Here is a 21,197-nt window from a genome sequence, read left to right on the forward strand (position 1 = left end):
GGTTCCTCGATCTAGGCTCAAAATGATCCTTAATTTTTTAGAGCGTGTTTTTGAGGTTGTGGCTCTCCCTCCCATTTGTTTGGATTTGTCTTTGCCTTAATTTTCTTTTATTTCTGCTTTAATTGTGGTTTATGTCTACATGTAAATGCATATGTTATTACCGTCCGTGAAGCATGGAGTGCTGACTTAGTTACTGACTTACTTTTCACCACATGTGACAAGGGAAGTATTAGCAGTACAAGGCACAGAGGAGATATATTACACATGGAAAACAAAATAGAATTATAACAAGTAAATGAAAGAATTGCTCTTCGCAGCCAGTGGAAAACCTGTCGACCACTGATACATTCTGGGAAAAGTTTCACTCTGCAACTTTTTTGGGGAAGTGGCTGGACTTTCATGCAGTCGTTGATCATGTATGTATGCAGATAAACTTGTAACACCTGGACCTTTTAAAAGCTGACAAGTGCTCGTTAGGGGTGGAATTTTGACAAGCACACTCAATTTTAAAAGTATATGGTGTCGTCCCATTCTTTACTCAATGCTCTCCTCAACAGGAAGCACAAAACTGTTACTGACTGACAAGACAATGAACAAATAGACCATTTAACTCATTTAATTCCATGTTTAACTTTATCTTTATACACCTCCTGGAGGCCATTTGTCAATAAAGCTGTTAGACGCCGTCAGATAAGAGTCTAATTTACGACGGGGTTTGACCCTGAGCAGCTCAGACACTCTGTCAGTAACAGATTTACACATTTATGAGCACACACGTAGAAACGCACACGTATAAATGGGCATTTATAATTCATCAAGTAACAGATATCGTCTCCCAACACCTACAGTTATAAACACTCATGTAAGTGCAGCATCCCCTCACACACACTCACACCTACGTTTCTTATCTTACTCTCAAACGACCCTGAATTCCCGACCACACACACATTGAGAGCTCCAGATCTCTGACATTCCAAACAAACCAACGAGGCACGAAATGTGCTCGACTGTCTCTTCAATTGACAGCCACCCAGATAGCAGCCAATCACTGTCAACAGCCGTCTGTCTGAGGAGGACCTGTGTGACCGCTGGGTGCTAAAAATACAACCTCGTATCCGTGTGGTATACCATCATAAATCTGAGACCAGACGCTCGGATTCACGGCTCTCTGTCCTTGAAACACACTCCGCTATACAGCTCAACCTGTTCAGTGTCGGCCACCCTGATCACCACTTTAACTGTCCCCAAATCACCATCGTTCATCCGTCTCATCAGCACATCTATCCTCCCTGGACAGACCCGAGTACTCCCCTTCAAGTCTCTACTGCTCAAGGACAATTTGAGCAAACATATCATAACTATCTGGGTTACTATCTACGTATTCCAAGGATAAAAATAATCAATAATAAATTAATCTTATCCATCCCTTGTCTGCCCCAATGCAAAATGGCGACTAACACATTTTTTGTACATATGATTAAGATTAGAAGGTGATGACTGGAATTTGAGAAATATCCTTGAAAAAGTTCTGTGAAGGGAAAAAATCTTCATCTCTTTGATTTTGAGTCAATGGGTCAAATGACGTAGAAGCTATTGAAAAAAATCGGCCGATGTTTTCAGAAAAACTGCAGATTTTTCTTTGAAATATTCATGAAAAATAGAAGTTCCACTAAAATCTGATAAAAACAGACATATAGGAAGACATTTCTCCATAGATTTTTTTGTCAATGGCTCAAACGTGAATGCCGTTTATTTTCTTGACAAGCGTTTAACACACGCACGTTATGACCCTCGGCCCGCCCCATAGTTTGGAAATCAGGAAGCGATGCAGCGGTAATGTTGTGGATGGCAGCAGACACAAACCTCCTTGAGCAGAAATGGATCAAGAAAAGGGTCTTCTGAATGGCAAGTTCAGCTTCAAAGTCCTGCCAGATGGTTCAGATGGAAGTTATTTGCATTTACTGTCGATGTGAACCGAGCTACCACCGGAGTACGCCGAGTGTCAAATACCACTTGCTAGCCAAGCACACAGCTGATGCACAGAGCCCTGCTCCCCTCGCCAAAGGCAGACCACGCTGTGTAGTTTGCAACGCCTGAACAACTCTGCATGCGGCAAACTTTCAACAACGATAGCTAAATGTGTGGCTACAGCTTGCAGGCCGATTAACATTGTTTAGTTAACCTTTACAAGTGTAAAGATGGACACTACATTGTGTTAGTATTACTGACAAATGTTACATTCGGGTCAGCATGCTCATCTGTTGTTGCTTTTTGGGCTTGAGTTTCTCATGTTATGCTTTCAGCATATTTTTTGAGCATGCAGTACCTTTGAGGTTATTCTGGAGAATATTCTGGACAGTATCGGTCATTGTTTTGGATTGTTGCAGTCATAATAAACATATATTTGCATAAAGCAAGCATATTTGTCCACTCCCATGTTGACAAGAGTATTAAAAACAAGAAAGAACAGATAAAAAATTTACAGCCTTATTTGTTATGTGATGTCACATTGCGTTATGTTATGTCGTGTCGTGTTGAGTTATGTCATGTCGTGTATTGTTATGTTTTATCATGTTATGTGTTATGTTGTGTTTACTGTGAATATGAGGGCCTAACTATGACAAAGTAAAAGCATCATTGAATAGCAATTCAATGGACACAGCAGAAGAAAATACAGTATATAAGAGTATATAAAACAGTTTTCCACATCAATAATCGCACATAATCTAGTGAAGGTGTTTGTGATGGTCATTTTGAACAAGATCAAGGACAAATAGAAAACATTTATAGATCTGATTGTGCAAATACTTAATTCATTTCTGCTGACTCCGATATCTGGCCCAGCTGTTGTTGTGCTGAACTGCCAGAATACGATAAGGAAACGGGAGGTCAACACAGAGCTGCACACATGCTGCCTTCTACTCTTCCTGTAGTCTTCTACAGTCCTGTGTCATACCATAAAATATAACCCACAAAAAAGCCTTAATGTAATGACTGCCCCTCACACAAACATTCATAAAATTCTTAAACTAGTTCGCATTTTTGTATATTATCAAACAGGACTAAGAGTGAAGCAACACATGTCTGAGGAGGGGAAAAAAATGACCGTTATTCAGAGGAAAATAACAGATCAAGTGAAAAAGACAGGATATGAACAGAGGAACCACCAGAGAGCTGGAAACACATCAAATGGAGATCCCATCAAATGCACACACTTTGCTTTTTCACAGCTTGAAACAGGCCCCCACAGAGCTCAGCAGAGGTGTGGTGGTGCAGAAATATTGGCTGACCCCGAAACCCAGAGCTCTCCAGCCTACCAGGTCCGGCAGAGCCAGATAGGGCCGACGTGGGCCAGTGAGAGCCAGTAGGGGGGGACAGCAGGGCCCATCAAGATCCAGGAAGTTTGAGTTCAACTAAGACATCAATCTGTCATCTCCTGCACATCTTAACTTCTCAGCCAGCATTTGTCTGAACAGTCCTCCAACTGGAATTCTCATATTCGAGCCCTCTTGACAGCAACGACTGCCCTACCAAGTGTCATTAAGCAGGATACTGTTTCTGTGCGAGCTGCAGGGCTGCTGCTCTACAGCTGAACCTGACCTGTGGAGGGGAGAAGAATCAGGATCTCTATTCCAGGCGACCTCACCCACTGGTTTATCTACTGCTGATCTGAAGCCTTATCTTGGAACTGGGGAGGATGTCCTGATTAGATCTGACTGAGAACCTGAGGACACACCTTGGTAGCGACTTGTCAATCACAGCATCCCGTGATTATTGTCTATTTTATTCTAAATCAGAGCAGAATTCAAGTATAATGTTGAAGTCATACCTCCAGAAACTCAGGCAGTTTAAGTTATAATCCCGAGACTTATATCACAAGTACAAGCTTGGTATGGTAACCTGAACATCAGGGATAAAAAAAAACACCTGCGCCTTACTGTGAAGGTGGCTGGGAAGGTGACAGGTGTCCTGCAGACACCCCCCCCCAGTGACCATCTTTGACCAGCAGGTTCTCCGCAAGTCCAGGTCTATATTAGACTACACACACCATCCCCTTTACTTTGAGTTTGAAACTCCCCGGTTCAGGTCCAACAGGAGTAAGAACTCCTTTGTTCCCTGTGCTTAATCTGCACATGTAATACAGTATTTTAGAGATTGTTTTGTTGTCCTATTATGTGTATATTCAATGTACAGTAAACATTTTTGTACCGTTTGTTTTTGCACTTTTGTTATTTGTGTTTGCGTGTTTTTTATCTTGACTGCAAATTCCATCTGGGATAATAAAATGGCTGAACTGAACTGAACTGAACTGAAGTACTTATTGTAAAGACAGCAGTTTTCTTCAGTCAGCATCCATCATAACTGCTAGCGTATATGTCCAATAACTGAAGACGAGCTCTGCTAACATTCATCTATAACCATCTGCAGTGGGTAATGGTGGGTAACACTCGGGCAGCTGGGGTTTGTCGTGACAAAGATGAGATTGAGGCATCTTCGCCAGGCGGGCTGTATATCAGAGCACTCATCTCCCCTTTTAACAAGTCTGCCTGTCCACCACAGCGGGGAATGCATAAAACAGATGCAGCTGTCAGAGGAGAGGAGTGAGGAGTGGCCTCGGATGTTGTGTGATGAGTTTGGGCCTGAGCTGCGCTCTGGGTGCTGGGAAACCTGCCAGTCAGAGAGAAAACACTGTGGATTCTGAGCCCTCGACACTGCACCGGGTCGGACGCTGGCCCCGTTCTATCTGCCATCTTTATTAAGAGATAACCACAAAAATCCCAAATCTGTCAGTGTAATGTTTCACAGCTTAGCAGCAAACATAAAACGTGAATTTTTGCACATTTAGCATTTTCCAGATTTCAAAACTTCAGCTTTCAGAACTGGTTTGGCTGTTGTTTCATCATCGTCTCCCACCTACCTGAGCAGAGCAGCAGGAGGTACCGCAAACCCACTACTAGGTCTTGTATTATTCATGCTAGATACCCTCAGCGGGGCCCACCGCTGCCAGCAGAGAAGTGTGCGGTCAGTGATCGCCCTTTAAAAATACACACACCCTTCTCAAATGCCCTTCCTCGGTATAAAAGGGAAAGCTGAATGGAATTTCTCACCATAAAGGGATCTTTCTTTCACTGCTCATCTGAACTGAGTGACCACATTCAGCAGGGCTCACAGCCTCAGAGGTGGCTTTTCCCTGACGTGTTCATATTCACGTGTGATTCATAATAAATGTTCAGCGTTTCTGGTCAGGTTTTAGCTAGCAGCGTGGCTCCAGGGATGGAAATGGTGTTTGCATGATGCCGTCGCAAAAGACGTACAAGAGCCCAACAAATTTAACAAACAATAACATCCGACTGGCAGCCTTGTGTTCAGAAAAGCATAAAAAAAGAGAAAAGAAAAGAAAAGTCGGCTGTGATCTTTCTTCTGTTTCACTGTTCCAACTTGCAGCACCAGCAACGTCATCTCTCTTGTAGCTCTTGTTGCATTCCTCAACAAGGTCATCTCAGGTACACTCAAACAAACCCATTCATCCCCGCTCAGCAGCTACAAACCCATCAGTATGATGCAATCCAGAAGGGAGAGGTTGCCCAGTGCCAAGGAAGGACGAGCTTAACAGGAGAAAGAGACCCGGTGGACGACGCCACCCAGAGTCGCTGTGAAGAAGTTACGTCCATTGTTGTGCGTCCTTACCGAGCTCTCAACTCCTGCCAGGCCTCCGCACCATCTTCTCAAACTGCTCATGACTGGTTCGTGTCAAAAATAATATGATAATAATAATTTTACTGACAGTAATTCAACCTCCAACGCATTTTCCTTCAGTATTAGTTACTAGAATCTGTATTGAACAGATTATTTCCTCCATCATTCCCCACTTCCTCCTTCATTTCACATTTTGATTGCTTATGCCATTTCATTTAAATCATTGTTAGTATTTACTCAAACATTTTCATTCAGACCCAGTCGTGGTTCTGTGTATTCCTTTGGGGTGGAGAACGGAGATCAATTCAATCGAGATGTCACACTTTTAGATATTTGACTGATTGACTTCCTCCTTCTGCCCCTAAAACGAGTGCAAAGTCATTGAGATTCCACTTCGCTCTTCACTTTGCCATGTTTACACTTGTGCAGAGATCAGTGCTCTGTGGTCCAACAGGTCAACGTCACGCACATGCTGAACGTTGTGAGGCGTCCGAGATGTGGCGTCAGTTGTCGTCTTGGTTTTCGGGGCATCACTACAGAATTTCTCCACCAATGAAAAATCTCTCACAGGAACAAAACTGAAAAAAATGTTTGTTTTCCATTTGTATGTAGACAGAAAGGCCAATGCATCGACTGCCTGTCCAAACTCATTCATGTCATCTGTTGTGTACTGAGTGCAGTGAGACTCAGCAGTTTTTGAAGCGGCTCCTTGGAGCCATCTGAGACAGGACGAATCAAGAAGGGAAAGCAAAGAGAGCTGAGCAACTGTTTATCTTGCCTCCACTCTCGTACATTCAGGATGTAGACCGTCTGTGAGGAAGCACAGGCACTAAAATGGAATGAAAAACAGTGACAGGCCACTTAAACCTGTGTGGGCCGACTGTGGAGTCATAGCAAAGCTTCCTAACGTGGAAAAAACTACAGCGTAACCCTGAAATCTGCCTGTTCTTTTACTATAATCTGCACTGAAACCTTTGTTTTGCAGTAGTCAAACCACTTCACCGTTCAACCTCAGTCAGTTCAGGACAAGCAGCGACATGCCGACACAGCAGACAATTAGGGCTCGCTATCAAACAGAAGCTGGAACACTGCTGAAGTAATAAACCTCGATTCGCCACATTAGGTTTGGTCGTAAAACCCGATCGACACGAGTCTCTCTAACAGGGCCAATCTGAGGGTGTCACTGCACGGCGTTCAGAAATCCGAGATGGAGAGCTGCACCAGGGGGTCAAAGGTCAAATGGACGGAGCTGGGTTGTTATTCATGCAGCATGAAAGGTGTCTGGGAGAAGTTATCAGGGACCACACAAACTGTGGTAGGAGACAGTGTTTCAGCACCACAACAAGCAAACAACCTCCACGAACGGAAAGTTAAATCAGCTTTCAACTTTTTAAAATATTAGAACATTTGTAGAGTTCACTCCAAAGTATCTAAAATCAGCTCACTGCAACACACAGCAGCAGAGAAGCACATCAAGACCGTTATAAAAGCCAAACCTCCAGACACTTCTGCAGAGTAAAACAACTCCAAGGAAAGCTTCGATAATGTGCCAGTTTAAAGGTGCAGTATGTAAGAATTGGCCACCTGTTGAATTAAAACTCCAAACAAATAGGGGGCAGCATATCACAAGAGGAGCCCTAGCTTACATTATCTAGTTAGCGGTGCAGCTAGTGGTCGTTTTCAGAGCCCTCTGGGGGAGTGTTGGTGCTGTTATTATCGGACCTCAAGAGGTCCGATTGTTTTCAATCAATGTGCCACAGTAGGTGATTAAATGATGAATGCTTTGCATGTTTAATTCGTGGCCTACCTATTTGTACAAACTTTCAACATGTTGATGTTTTTCTTGGTCAGCTGGCTGTTTTCTTGACGTCATCAATGTTTTCTGGGCTTCAAGTAATACGCAGCAGCTCTGCGCGATGCAAAGACCTGGTGAGCTCTGACCTGCTGGATCTCCTCTGTTTGAATAATCAGAGTCATGATTGAATGATTTGTCTCTGATCTCAATCAGAAACCTGAGAGGACCTGGTACAGCAGGTCAGCATGTCACCTCTCAGTGCCTCTGTCCACCGGTTTGTACAGTAACTGTGTGTGAGGTAACTACTGATCTGTAATGTCGTATTTTAGCAGTAGTAGTATTGTAGTTCAGTTAGTTGGTGTTTATTTTATTGCATTTTAGTTTTAAATAACTTCAGGTTTAACATAAAGTCACAATAGCCAACTAAAATAGTTTGAGGCAAAAGACCACATGCGGTTTGTGTTTTGGAAAACTGGACGGACCCACGAGGGGGTATTGCTGTAACAACTACACAAACAAGGATCAAATTCATGATTCTTCCATGAAATCTTTCCCATATGAACCAAAATACAAAATCCATCTTGGTCTGTCATTGTTGTTCTTCAGTTCAGAAAAAGGATTATACAGTCTGGTTTTACAATACAGTGGAGAAACAACCGAAAACCACAGTCTTGTGCAATGAATGTGTGAACCGTACTGTACAATACGATCTGGTATACACATGTAAAGTGACCCGCTCAACTACAGCGTGATTTACCCACAGAACTGGTCATTTTGCTTGCTCACTGTGCACATAAACACCTTTCAATCACCGATATTATGTTCCTGCTCTTCCAGTACGAGACCATCAAACAGTTTAACATCATACCTGTTTGAAATATTGAAAATGTACGACATATACAAATACTCTTTTCTGCTAACTTGCTAACAACAGCCTGTTCCGGTCAAACATTCCTGTGCTAGCGGTGTAAACACGAACACTCCTCTGGTGCTCTGAGCGCCGCAGTCTGGACCACTAGATGCACGGCTAATCGAGCTAACAGCAGCTACAGTTAGCAGTTGCTCTGGCGGTATGCTGCCCCCCGTTTGTTTTGAAAACAAATGTCCACGTCTTATGAAGCTGATGTGTAAAAAGTAAGTAACTTGTATTTATTTTAAATTGGTTGTATTAAATGTGAAAGTTTGGTTCAGTGTTGATCCCTGACTTATTAAAGTATTTTGACACGTTATGAGGTATCATGTTGGGTCAGGCGGAGTGCACTAAACCAGCTGACCGTCAGCTGATCCAAACAGGCACCAGTGATGACCGACACTTCAAACAATCTGTGGGAGCTGCCAACTCCTCGTTCTTCCCTGCGGTTCCTTCCTGCTCCATGCTGCTGTTGTTGCTGCTGCTGCTGATGAATAGTTGTGTTGCTTGCTCCCTCCATCAGGTCAACCTCCACCCCCCCGTTATGGCCTTTAATATGTCAATATGTCTGCAATGACATCTCTTGCTTTGAGCATTATTTACAAGCGTATATTCCATATGTCATGGCCTGTATCTGCTGGGAGCTCTTAACCCTGGATGGGGAGAGCAGGACTACCAAAGTTTCCCACAATAATGTTTAATTTCAACGATGAGAGCGGTTCTGATTTAAATTCAATCATCCAGATGTTTTTACATTATCTCTTGGCTTGTAGCTGGGGGGATCTCCTCCTTAAATGGCTGGACCAGCTGAGAAAATCTCAGTGGGGAGAGTGATGAGAAAAAATGCCTCCTGCCTGAAAAAACTGCTGCTGAGTTTGTATCCTCGAAATTCTCAGCAGGAAAAAGAAACTATTAACACCCGCAGATCAATACTTGCTTGATTTAGACTCATAAATCCCAATTTAGTCTCGATTATTAATACTAATTCGACTCCACCCCCGCGGGGGATCACCATGTCGTGTGTGTTAACGGCGAAAATGTGATCAAGGTCAAAATGAGAGATCAGAGGGCTTTCTATCTTGATTAAATCTTAATGATGCAAAGATTGCGGCTGGATTACGGCGCATGGGAAAACACGCAGGGGTTAACAGAGCGAGGTCAGCGCGACCGACTGGAAATGAGCTCTTTCTCCAACATATTTCTTTAAGTTAAACCCTGATCAGAAGGACATTAACGTGAATCCAGCGCTTTGAATACACAGCCAGCCATAAGCAGGCCCACACAGAGGCTCGCGTCTCTGCAGCTCACAGGAGCTCACAGGTGTGTTTTCATGGTGTGTATTAAATACAGGGTCAGGAGTACAAATATGTCCCACATCGAGATCCCAGATCTCCTGCTTTTGGCCCGAGGGGGTAAAAAACTTCCTCCTGACCTCCACTTCACTCCTCCACGTCATGTACAAAGAGCTCCCACTCTGATGCTGTGCTGCCCTCTGCTGGTCACAGACAGCACTACGAATGGTCACACATAATTTAGTCCAGCTCCTTTAGAGCAAAGTACAGTAAACTTCCAGGATCTTTGCACATCCGTCACATCCCATTTGTTTATTATACTTTAATTGGTCCATATCAAAACATGAAGGACTCTGGGATCTAACAAAAATGCCAGCTAATAAAAACAAAGCTCGCGGCAGCTCACGCTAACACTGTATTATTTTCACCATGGATCCGGGAGAATTGGGGAAAGCCGTAGGATAAAGAAGCCTACCAAAAGCTTGCTAGTTCAAATCCACAAATAAATAAAGCCTGTAGATTGATATAAACCAGGCAGCCAACAACCTAAATGAAGCCGTGTCGTGGCCAAGAGTTAAAAAAAAAAGCATGACTGAGCTGGAAGAGCTCATCACATGATGCTGGTGACAAAGAAAACAAGAGTCTCTCCTGCGTAATGTTCTTTGTGAAATAAAAAAAGTCTTTTTTACGGTGGCCTACCGTACACTTTCCCGCCACACAGAGAGACGTGTCGTTCTGCCCGCATGGCGTCCCGTCGATCACCCGGTCTGACTGTCGCACGTAGAATCGGAACCCGATGGCCCGGCAGTTGAGCTCACAGTGCTGATCTCCAGGAACTGAAAAGAGATTTAGAAAAGAGAGCTTGTGACAAATATTCAATAAGATCTTATCAGATACTGTATAAGAAATGCTTTCATCAAGTGTTTCAGTAGATACAACTTCACGTATTCACATTAAATTCAAAGCGTAGTTACAAAGTGACATATTAATAATAGATTTTAGAGCACGGTGAACGCACTTTTAAAGGATAAGTGCTGTAAATATTCACTTAAACCGGTTTTGTTAGGCAAGAATATTGAAGCACAGACCCTGAAATACTCGACTTCAGTGCAGAGGGTTACATTATGTCAACGTGTTAGCAGAGATGTGGGCTCGAGTCATTGTGGTTTGGACCCGAGGCACTATTTTGATGACTTGCAGCTTTGACTTGACAGAAAATAAATTACTTGAGACTCAACTTGGACTTGAGTCATGATGACTAGAATGACTCATCTGTTTAGTTTATGTTTCAGGTTAGTTTTTCAACTTGTTTAAAGTTTTCCGGCTGCTTGGTACTGTTACACATAATACACCGGTGTACTATCAAACCCCCGGGGCTGTAATCTGTCAGCTGATCATACAGACAAATAACAATAATTACTGTTGCTTTATGCCTCGACTGCTGCTGCTTTCAAACTGCAGCGAATGGTAGCGCAGCAGAAGTTTAGAAGTAATGTGTGTCTGAGTATCAGATAAATGGACTCAGTCTGATAAGTTATCTGTTGCTTAAAAGTACAAATTCATAGTAAAATGTGTCCACAAAATGTTGAATTTATTGAAATCAGATGTTTAATTCCAACAAAAGATTCCCTGTTTCAGCCGAGGACGTACAAACAGCAGCGAGCGACCACCACTGTGCTCAGGTGCTTTATCAATTAGATATAATACAATAAACCCCCGAAAGCTAAAGGTATTTCTTAAACAGATGTTCGAGAGTGTGTTTAAGCGCTGTTCAAGATGGGTGTCAAATAATCCAGACTCGACCTCAAACATTTACCTGAGGTTATTTAATCTTCACATCTGCATTAGTCGTGAGTCACGGCTGCAGCGCGGAGACGAGCTCTGAAAACACACATCTGTCTGACAGGATATTAATTTGGACGGCTGCTGTTTCCATCAGTGTTTCTCAGTGAAATCACGCTTCAGGAGGTGTTTTGACTGTTGCCTGGATACGTCAGGTGAGCGAGGTCAGAGAGGCTTGTGTGAGCGAACATCTATCAATGAGCTCTCACAGACAGGTGACATACTGCAGAGCTTACATCGCAACACGGCCTCGGATCGTAAAAGGTCAGAGGTCGGGCGGCTGAAGATGTATCTGACAGCGGGAATGTGATTGATTGTGAAATGTATGTTTTACATATCCTGACTGTCTCTCCTCACATTTATAAAGTAGACTGTAAGGATTTACTCATTTGTTCTACCTTTTATTTTTTATCGATGCAGTGCTCGTCTCTCGGTTGGTCAGTTAGTCCGACACTAGTCCAGATTTTTACTGCAGTGCCACCGTTAGTTTGTATGAACCGTCATCAGGTCAACATATCGAGCTCTTAAATATGAGCAAAATGAATGATTCCCAACAGCCTCATCTTAACTAATAACCTGGTAAATATCACCTGCTAAGCATTAGCATGTCGCTGTTTTTAGAGCGATAGAAAGCTCACAGCTAGCATGCTAATGTTAGCATTTAATACAGTTAAAAGCAACGCATTGCCCAGGCACAAGCCTCACAGGGCTGCTGGCATGGTCGTAGATGAGCCGTATCTTTTGCTTATACATGGTTGTCATTACTGCGCCAGTATTTACATTTATTGCTGCTGTTAGCGTCGTCGTCATTTTAGCTAGCTTCCTGTCTGAGCACACAGGACCACCTCTTTACTGATTGGATAAAGTGGGCAGGGATACCAGAAAATGTCTTAATATAAAGCTATTTAACACTTATTTTAATAAAAATATTCCACTTACAGGAACTTTCATTTGTCTGTTTGTTGCTTTGCAGGGTTAAATTTTTTTGGTTAACACAAAAGCTACGTTATGTTTCTTGTGGAAAAAAGCACAAAAAAAAAAAAAAACTACAACAATTACATGTAATTTAGTCTAAAAGAGAATATTACATACATATATGTATACATGTACATACTGTACACACGACCTACCCTCATTGAACGGTTCCCACTCGTACAGTCGGCCCATGAAAGGCTGGTTGTTGTGCGAGGAGCACTGAACAGCCCTGATGTGTCTGCTGGATGGATGACAGGCCTGAGGATGGACCATAAACAAACACACACATACATTTATTTTCCACAGAGACAAAGAGTCCAACAGGTAAATCCTTCAGCAAGCTCACATTTGACAATGTCACGCACCGTAGAGATTGATCGACTGCTGCGTTCCTCTTCTGTTTTAACAGTGTGCTTGAAGCTCGGGCTTTTCTTGCCAAAAGCAGTAAGATTCCAGTATTTATGGAGGCTCTCCGGTGAAACTCGACCTCCCCGACTTCTCTATATATCTCCTTTGTCTAAACAAGCCCCTGGCCTGCTTTACTTCACTTAAATATCAGTGTCATCACACATCAGAGACAATATACAGAACGAGACACTGTTTAAATTTATTTTAATGCACAGGATGGATTCCATAACCCCTCGGATCAGATAAGCAAAGACCATCCGCACGCTGGTGCATTACAGTTTAACTGGTGAGGGCTGCTCATCCAATACCTCTACCCATTTTATTCTACTGGAGTGGCCAGTAGAAATAGTATTAAATACATGTTTCACCCCAAAACTGTAAATACACATTTTTCCTCTTACCTGTAGCTTACACCAGAGTGTTTTGGTGTGAGCTGCCAAGTTTTAGAGATATATTGGCCATAGTGGTGTCTGCCTTCTCTCCAATATAATGGAACTAGATGGCACTCAGCTTGTGGTGCTTAAAGCTCAGGTTGGTATGTTATTCTAGAAGCATTTTTTTTTGTCTTAACACGACCAAAGTTTAGCCTGTGTAGTCAGGCAGTGCGCCTCCATGTGTTTTGGAGGAGTGGCTTTGAAAGGAGGTTGAATACTTTCAAAATGTATTTGCTTTTGCTGGTTTCTACAGTCTTGCCAACCCCAGCTTGCACTATGGGTAAGAGTGAAAAACATGCATTTGATTGTGAGGTGAACTGTCCCTTTAATCAGAACAATAAGTGAAATCTAAGAATAATAACCAGAAGGTGCAGATGTGCTCACATTACTGTTGCAGATCCTGTAGCGAGCGTGCTCTCCTGTGCAAAAGGAAGCAGGCAGCGGGTCGTAGGGCCTCTCCTGGTGCTGCTGGGGTCCATACGTCTGGCCGCCTGATTGTACTTCGTGCTGGACCGGGGCCTGGTTGGGCGAATCAGGCTGGTAGAGGGGGGCCCAGACTTGGTTATTTTGGGGCTGCTGCGCTCTGGGCTTCACATAGGGTCGGCCGTAGCGATGGAGGTTGTTGGAGGGGTCAAGGTCGTTCGACCTGTGGCCGCCGTGGCCTCTGGTGGTGTGGTGGTGGGCATCAGCCTCAGCAGAGCGTCTCTGTCTGCTGGGGCGAGCCGTCCCAGAGCCCTGACCCGTATCCGTCTGCAGTGGGGCGACATAAGGAGCTCTCCCGTAGCCGTACCTCCCCGGGACGATGTGAGTGACCCTCCTGAAGACAAAAACAATTCAACTGATGACAGATCAACAGAAATCATCCATCATATTTGGATCTCGTTTAAATGCGGATGTTTTGAGAAGCGTCCAGATCCCAGTAGCAGAATTCTGGGAGCTTTTGTCATTATTTTGGCTCTTTAGATTCCAACTCAAACAACCCCCCATCACCCAGCTGACAGTGCTATGTGTTTAAAGGCAAGCACAACAGGAAGGAGTTCACAAAGCTGCCAAGCACAAGCCGAGCCTTTGACTCTATCCATAAAAGACGAGCTCTCCACCGAAGGGCAGTCAGATGGCCCACAGCGACGGCTCCAAAGAGTCACTTTCAGACCGGGCTGCTCAGCATGCAGCACAGCCGAACAGGCTGTTTGAGAATCTGCAGATCTCATCAAAGGCAAGAGCTGCGAGACTGACAGAAGTTTGACCATCATGACAAATTAAATGACTAAGATGACTTCTGATAGATAAAGTTAGTTAGATAAGTAGTTCTTATTCACACAGCACCATACAGATAGGTGACAAGGTAAAGGACAAGCCACCATACTCTTATTATCTCTAAAGATTTTTCATCATTTAAAGGTGCAGTATGTAAGAATGTAAACATTAAAAAATGAACTAAAATTATTAGAATGTGAAGAAACAAGTTTTGACATTATGATGTCTGTGTCGGCTTTTGTGTTGCAGCAATATCTACTGAACTTAGTGTGCTAACCAGCTAGCACTGGCCTGTCCTGGTCCAAGGCTCTTGTGCCAGTAGTCGACACTCCCCCGGTGCTCAGAGCTCCAAGTCTGAACTGCTAGCTACACGGCTAACTGAGCTAACTACATAACGGCAGCTACAGTTAGCAGGAATTAGCGGTTACTCTAGTGATATGCTCTGCCCCTTTTTGTAAGTATGAATTCGATGGGTGGCCATTTCTTACATATTGCACCTTTAATGGTGAGCGCTGTCTAAAACATACTGGAGCATTATCTGCATTTGTTGTGTTTCTTCGTGCATTTATTCGGGTCTCTCAGTACAGTGATTTCAACACCTCAGTTCGTTTTATAATTTTAAAAAAATCCCGTCGCCCTGCACTACATGATCCTTCACCTGCGTCCACCCAGCCGGGTCTGCTTCTCCTCCCTCAGCGTTCCCCGACTGCTGCTGTTGGACGCCCTGCCCATGTCACGGTGCAGAGGAACAGTTGGCCGCAGGGCTGAAATGACAAGCCCCGGCTGCTGAGGGTGAACACCAGCTCTTCTGGAGGGGTACTGGGATGGGGTGTAAACAGGCAGGCAGGGCCTGCTCTGCTCTTGTACCCCTCTCCCACAGGTCCGGGAGCAGGTCGACCAGGCCCCCCAGGCGCCCCAGGAGCCCTGAATCTCTCCATGCTCTGCCTTGAACTCCTGCTGGGGCTCTGCCCTCTGAGTGACCTGTATGGAGACGAAACAACCGTGATTAGCGACACCGCGAAGCGGGATAGTGCCATTCAAAGTTATTGCTAAGGAGTGATGGAAAGCTTCCATCAATGAGACTTTAATCTCCCCAGATCATGGCTCAAGTCAGTGAACTCATCTCATCAACATGACTATCCTGCCCCTCTGCCTCCCTCCGCTGTCCATGAAACAGACCTCTGTTCACGCTCATAAAGCCCTGATTTGGCCGATTAGTGGGTGTCTGTTAGTGGCCTATTCCCCATTGGCTACCTGCAGTTCCCACTGTTGACTCTATCCCTCTGAGCCTCTCTGCCAGGGACGTATTAGCAGTGATCGCTGCACTCTCTTTCTGAGGAACCTGCCAGGAGAAGCCCTGTGCCAAGCCGGCTTTATCCGTGAAGCCGCGTGGAAATCCTGCTCTTTAAGGAGCACTTTGTCTCCATTCACAGCAGCCTCTCTGGGCAAACACATGGCCGTAGTAAAAGCTCAGCTCAGTCTTTGACTTTTAGCGAATGGAAAGAGAATACAGAAGCAGTGGGGAGAGTTGGCAGGAAGTTCCCCTCCTGTCAGTCAGCCTGTGCAGCTATTCAGAGAGACCTCAAACCCCCCCACCACCACCTCCTCTACCCTGCTTCAGCCTTTGTAACTCAACGCCACTGTCATCTCCAGGGTCAGCCACGGGTCACACAGCTCAACACATGGCGCTGACATGCACAGACCCCCTCAAAACCTGACTGGATAGACGATCTGTCAGTCATCTTCACCCACAAAGTACATCCACTAGCTCTCTCCATGTGGTTCCTGTGGCTCCAGAGGTCAAGAGGTGGTTAGCTGACAGCTGACATGAGCCCTCCCTGCTTTACCGAAATCAACAGTAACTTTTCACTCGTGCTCTCACTACAAGTTAACAGATTAGCGCCCCGCTCATGTTCCCCTCTGGGAACACTCTCGCTGTTTACACACACTGGTACAGACGAAGCAGGAGTGAAAGTTTATCACTCGAGATGGCATCTGGCTCTGGTAACGAGACGCGATCATGCATCCCATCTTCCACTCGCCGGTGCCAACCGTGCGATTAGAATAATAGATAAAAACAACAAGGAGAAAGATCCGTGGAAATGTTTTGAGGGCTACCATCGTGTCAAACAGATCGCACATGTTAGAACACAGATTTTTTCCAGTTGCACCACCTGCTGCACGACTGCTGCTCACCTTCCTGTGGTCTGTTGTGTGCTGGCAGTCCAGGAGGTCTGAGCGGAGCCACAGCAGGAGGACGGACACTCTGGAGACGACAGACAGAAGTGATGACTGCCAGTTTTACTTCAGTGGCTGCAACTAATGATTATTTTCATCTTAATCAAGTTCTTTGGTCAACAAAATGTCAGAAAATGGTAAAAAAAAAAAAAAAAAAACATGTTGGACATCGACGTCCTCAAATGTACTTTTATGTGAACAACACAAGACACCACACATTCACACTTAAAAAGCTGAAGTCAGAGAATTTAGACACAGTAGACAAGTTGGTTATTAATTTAAAGGGTAAGTTCACCTAAAAAATGAAAATGTACTCATTATCTACCCACTGTCATGCCAATGAAGTTTAATTTCTGGAGCTTCACAACAGAAAAACAGTGCAGCAGCTAAAGAAGACGTTTTAAAACGAAAAAAAACCTGCAGAAAATGGCCCATCCGGCCTAAAATAAGTCTCCAGAAGCCCTGAGATCCCAAACTGATTTGTAAAGACGTTATTTACACCCTTAATGCACAGTTGAGCTGGTGCACCCGCTTCAGACAGGGTGCGTGCTAACGCTTTTAGCTTAGCAGCTACAGTGAAGAATGCAGCTTAAAACTGGTGTAAATAACGTCTTTTTAAAATCCATTTAGGAGGAGCTACATGGAGCCGTTTTACGTTCATTTTTGGTTGTTTTCTTAAGTTTTAAAACAAGTTCCCAGCTACTTCAGTTGTCGAGGAGAACGCTGCGAAGCTCCAGAAAATGTTTGAATTTGCATTTTGGGGTGAACTTTAATAGCTGACGAATAATCGATTAATTGACTAATCGTGGCAGCTCTACATTAGGCCCATAACCAACATGCATACAAAGCAGTGTGATGCTAATAAAATATCTCTAACTTGATTGATGGATAATCAGAGAATGAGACATTTACAGGAACAATAGAAACACGGACGAGAAAAAAAAAAAGCGAGACAGAAACTTTTAAAGAAACAACCACTCAGACATTACCTGAAGATCCAGACGCAGGCTCCCCACATCGCTGCTGGAGTCTACAAGCTGCACACTTAAGTGAAAGTAGAGAAGTTGACATTAGCATACACCTGAGCGATGCTGACATTTCCAACACAAATGCTGTTGTCCAGAAGCACTGGAGTGTCAAAACCCAGTGATACTCCATCTGATCACCGTCGTTCTACAGAACAGAGTCCACTCTCAGGCTGCAAACTAAAGATTCATGTCATCGTTGATCACTTTCTTGATAGATCATTATTTGTTTTGGTTTATAAAATGTCGATCAGTTTGTCCGAAAAGCCCGAGATGACGTTTTGTTTTGTCTACAACTCAAATATATTCAGTTTGCTGTCACAGACGAGCAAAGAAAGCAGGAATTTTTCACATTTAAGAAGCTGGAATCAGAAAATTTTGCCTTTTTTTCCCTTAAAAGAAATTGGTCAAACTGATTAATCGATTATCAGTATAGCTGGTGATTAACTTGATAGTTGACAGATTGATCATTGCAGCTGTACTCTGATGGAACAAATAGTGAAGATAAATATGAAAATATAAATGATGTGACTTTACTGACAGCTGTGTGTCAACATCCCTCAGGACACACTGACTCAGGGGGGAAAAAATAAAAAAATAAAGACTCCAGCTCTCCACTTGACCACGTGAGTTGACCTCTCTGACCTCTGGCTCCTAATGAGGGAGCCCCCCTGCTGAAAAAACCGCAACCCCTATTAGACAGCAGGTCTGAGGTCCAGTCAGGGAGGGACTTTCTCCCCCCCTCACAGACCTTATAACTCAGGCTTGCTTCTGCACCTTGTCTAAATTAAGCTCACTGAAGCAGAGCTGAGTCCTGCACACCAGGAGAAAAACACACGATGGAAATTATTATTACTACAACTTAATAATCAATCACTGTCATGATGACTTACCTGGAGGTTCCTGATGAAGTATTCGCTACTTCACTGAACTTTCTAACCTGTGTCTCCAGCTACTCTGCAGCGTTCACCGACTCTCTTCCAGACGCAGGTATCCTCATGGTCGAAACATGAATCCAGGTAGAAGCTGCAGGGTTTCCCTCCAGAGACTTTGTGCTGATCCATTCAAGTCAGTAAATCCTTCCCCCGCTCCCGAACCCCCCCTCCTCCTCCAGGAGTTGTGAATCAGATCCAGGCGCAGCAGAAACTCCGCACATCGGTCCTCATGGTGACTCCGGCGGTTCTGCTTTTTACGCACGAAGACGAGAGAATGACAGAAAGCTGGAAAAGAGACGCGGCGGATCGAAAAAACAACCTCTGCTGCGCCCCCTGCCGCTACAGCAACTCTCTCCTCTGTGTGTGTGTGTGTGTGTGTGTGTGTGTGTGTGTGTGTGTGTCGTGGTGATATGTAGGTGTGTGTCTCCTCCTTTTCCTACTCCGTGAGAGCGCGCGCTGTGTTTGTGTGAGGGAGACCGCGCCAGGAGAGAGAGAGGGAGAGTATCTGCCCCTGTGCGTCTCTCTGCCACTCATCAATGTCCACCCCGGGGCCACAGGCACTGAATGATCTCATGTACCAACAGAAGTGAAGCCAAAGCTCAGAGCTGCAGCACCTGGTAACTCCCGAGACATCAGTTTACTTCACTCAGTATCTGCTCTGTCATGGTTTAAAGGATAAGTTCACCCCAAACAGGAAAATTCAGTCCTTATCTGCTCACTCTCAGGTGAAGTTTCATAGTCCACTAAACATTTTCTGGAGCTTCACAGCAAAACAGGGTTGCAGCATTCTCCCAAACAACTGAAGCAGATGGGGACTTGTTTTAAAATGTAAGAAAACAACCAAAAAATGCACGGGAAATGGCTCCATGAAGCTCCTCTTCCAAGTCTCTGGAAGCCCTGAGATCCCAAATTGATCTGAACGGACGATATTTACACCCTCGACATGCAGTCAAGCTCCTGCACCTACACCAGACGGGGTGCATGCAGCTATAGTAAAAGTTTCAGCATTAAATAACGTCTTTTCCAAATCAATTTGGGATCTCGGAGACTTCCAGAGACTTGAATTATGCCGGACAAGCTGTATGGAGCCATTTTACGGTGTTTTGGTTGTTTCGTTTTTGGGGCAGTCCCCATCTACCTCAATTATGAAGGACAATGCTGCAACACTGTTTTACTGTGAAGCTCCAGAAATGTTTTGTGGAGATAATAACTGAATTTTTCATTTCTGGGTGAACTGCTCCTTTAATAGAAGGCAGCAAGGAGGTAAGTAAAGATATTTCTCTGTTATTAGCATCAACTTTAAAAGTTTGCACGGTGTTACTTTTGATCAGGCTTGGTGGGTAACAGAATACATGTAACAGGATTACGTAACTGTAACTGTTAAGTTACAGAACAAAATATGTAATTAGATTACAGCAAAGAAAAGGCTTGCAAACAGGATTACAAATTAAAAATAAAGACGAGTTACACTAGTCTGTAACCAGCACTCTGGTGTCAAGTGAAACCAAATACACAAATATGTATTCTTACAGGATAAAAGTCATCTTGTTGATGCTTTTATTAGTCTTTAGTTGCATATGTTTGGTACTGAGGTAATCCAGAAGTAACAGAAAGTAATCAAGTTACATTATTTTAATATTGTGCCTTGCTTCTGATGAGTCACACTCTTAAACACTGTTCGGAAACACATCCGACCTTTTTCCTGCGTTCAGCTCAGACCAGCTGGATTGTTTCCTCACAGACAGGAAAACTACCAGCGAGATGTTGGGACACTCACAGTGGTCCATAGACTACTGCAGGGCACCATCACGACCGTTCATTCATTCATTAAGAGGAAGCAACTCAGCCAAACTCAGCCACGACTTACTGTTCAAAAACAAAAACATAAATCAGATCAACTTAAAGACTTTTAAGCTAATTGAAAACAGTTAAAAACAGAAGCCTCTTAATTTATAAGGGAGGTCCTGAAGTTTCTGCACCCTCACACAGCCTTTAGTGTCTCCAGGACAAAATCACTGACATTCACTCTCTCATGTATTCATAAACAAAACAAAAAAAAAGGACGTGGACAGAACAAAACAGAGCTATTCATGGTCCAGTGGTTTACACCGCACTATGTGACGCACAGTATGCAGCTCATTACAGCCATTGTCTGTAAACACGCTGGCCTGGCAATGTCTTCAGTGTGCAGCCAAACATTTACATCTGAAAGCTATAATATTACAACATGTCTACAAATGTACAAATACTGACACGCTGCACCGACAAGTCCGTCCACTCGTCCTGCACCTCTACGTGTCTCTCTATCAGCAGGGGAGTGATGGAGACGGTCCTGTTGTTGACCCCACTGACCTCCTCACTGGTGCACAGATATCGATGCTGCTCAGGA

The 21,197-nt window shown here is 44.0% G+C and overlaps 1 protein-coding gene across 1 annotated transcript in view; it reads right to left on the reverse strand.

Annotated features, from left to right (window-relative positions):
• The window catches only part of LOC140994300 (thrombospondin type-1 domain-containing protein 4-like), a 44,831-nt gene extending 26,965 nt beyond the window's left edge, over positions 1–17,866 (reverse strand). The window contains 6 exon segments of the mRNA XM_073463870.1: positions 10,394–10,530; positions 12,667–12,769; positions 13,738–14,170; positions 15,269–15,591; positions 16,807–16,876; positions 17,838–17,866. Of these exon segments, the coding sequence (XP_073319971.1) occupies positions 10,394–10,530; positions 12,667–12,769; positions 13,738–14,170; positions 15,269–15,591; positions 16,807–16,876; positions 17,838–17,866 (1,095 nt within the window).
• Positions 17,867–21,197: the final 3,331 nt, after the last annotated feature.

This window comes from Pagrus major, chromosome 4 (genome assembly GCF_040436345.1).
Source record: "Pagrus major chromosome 4, Pma_NU_1.0".
NCBI classification, from domain to species: domain Eukaryota; kingdom Metazoa; phylum Chordata; class Actinopteri; order Spariformes; family Sparidae; genus Pagrus; species Pagrus major.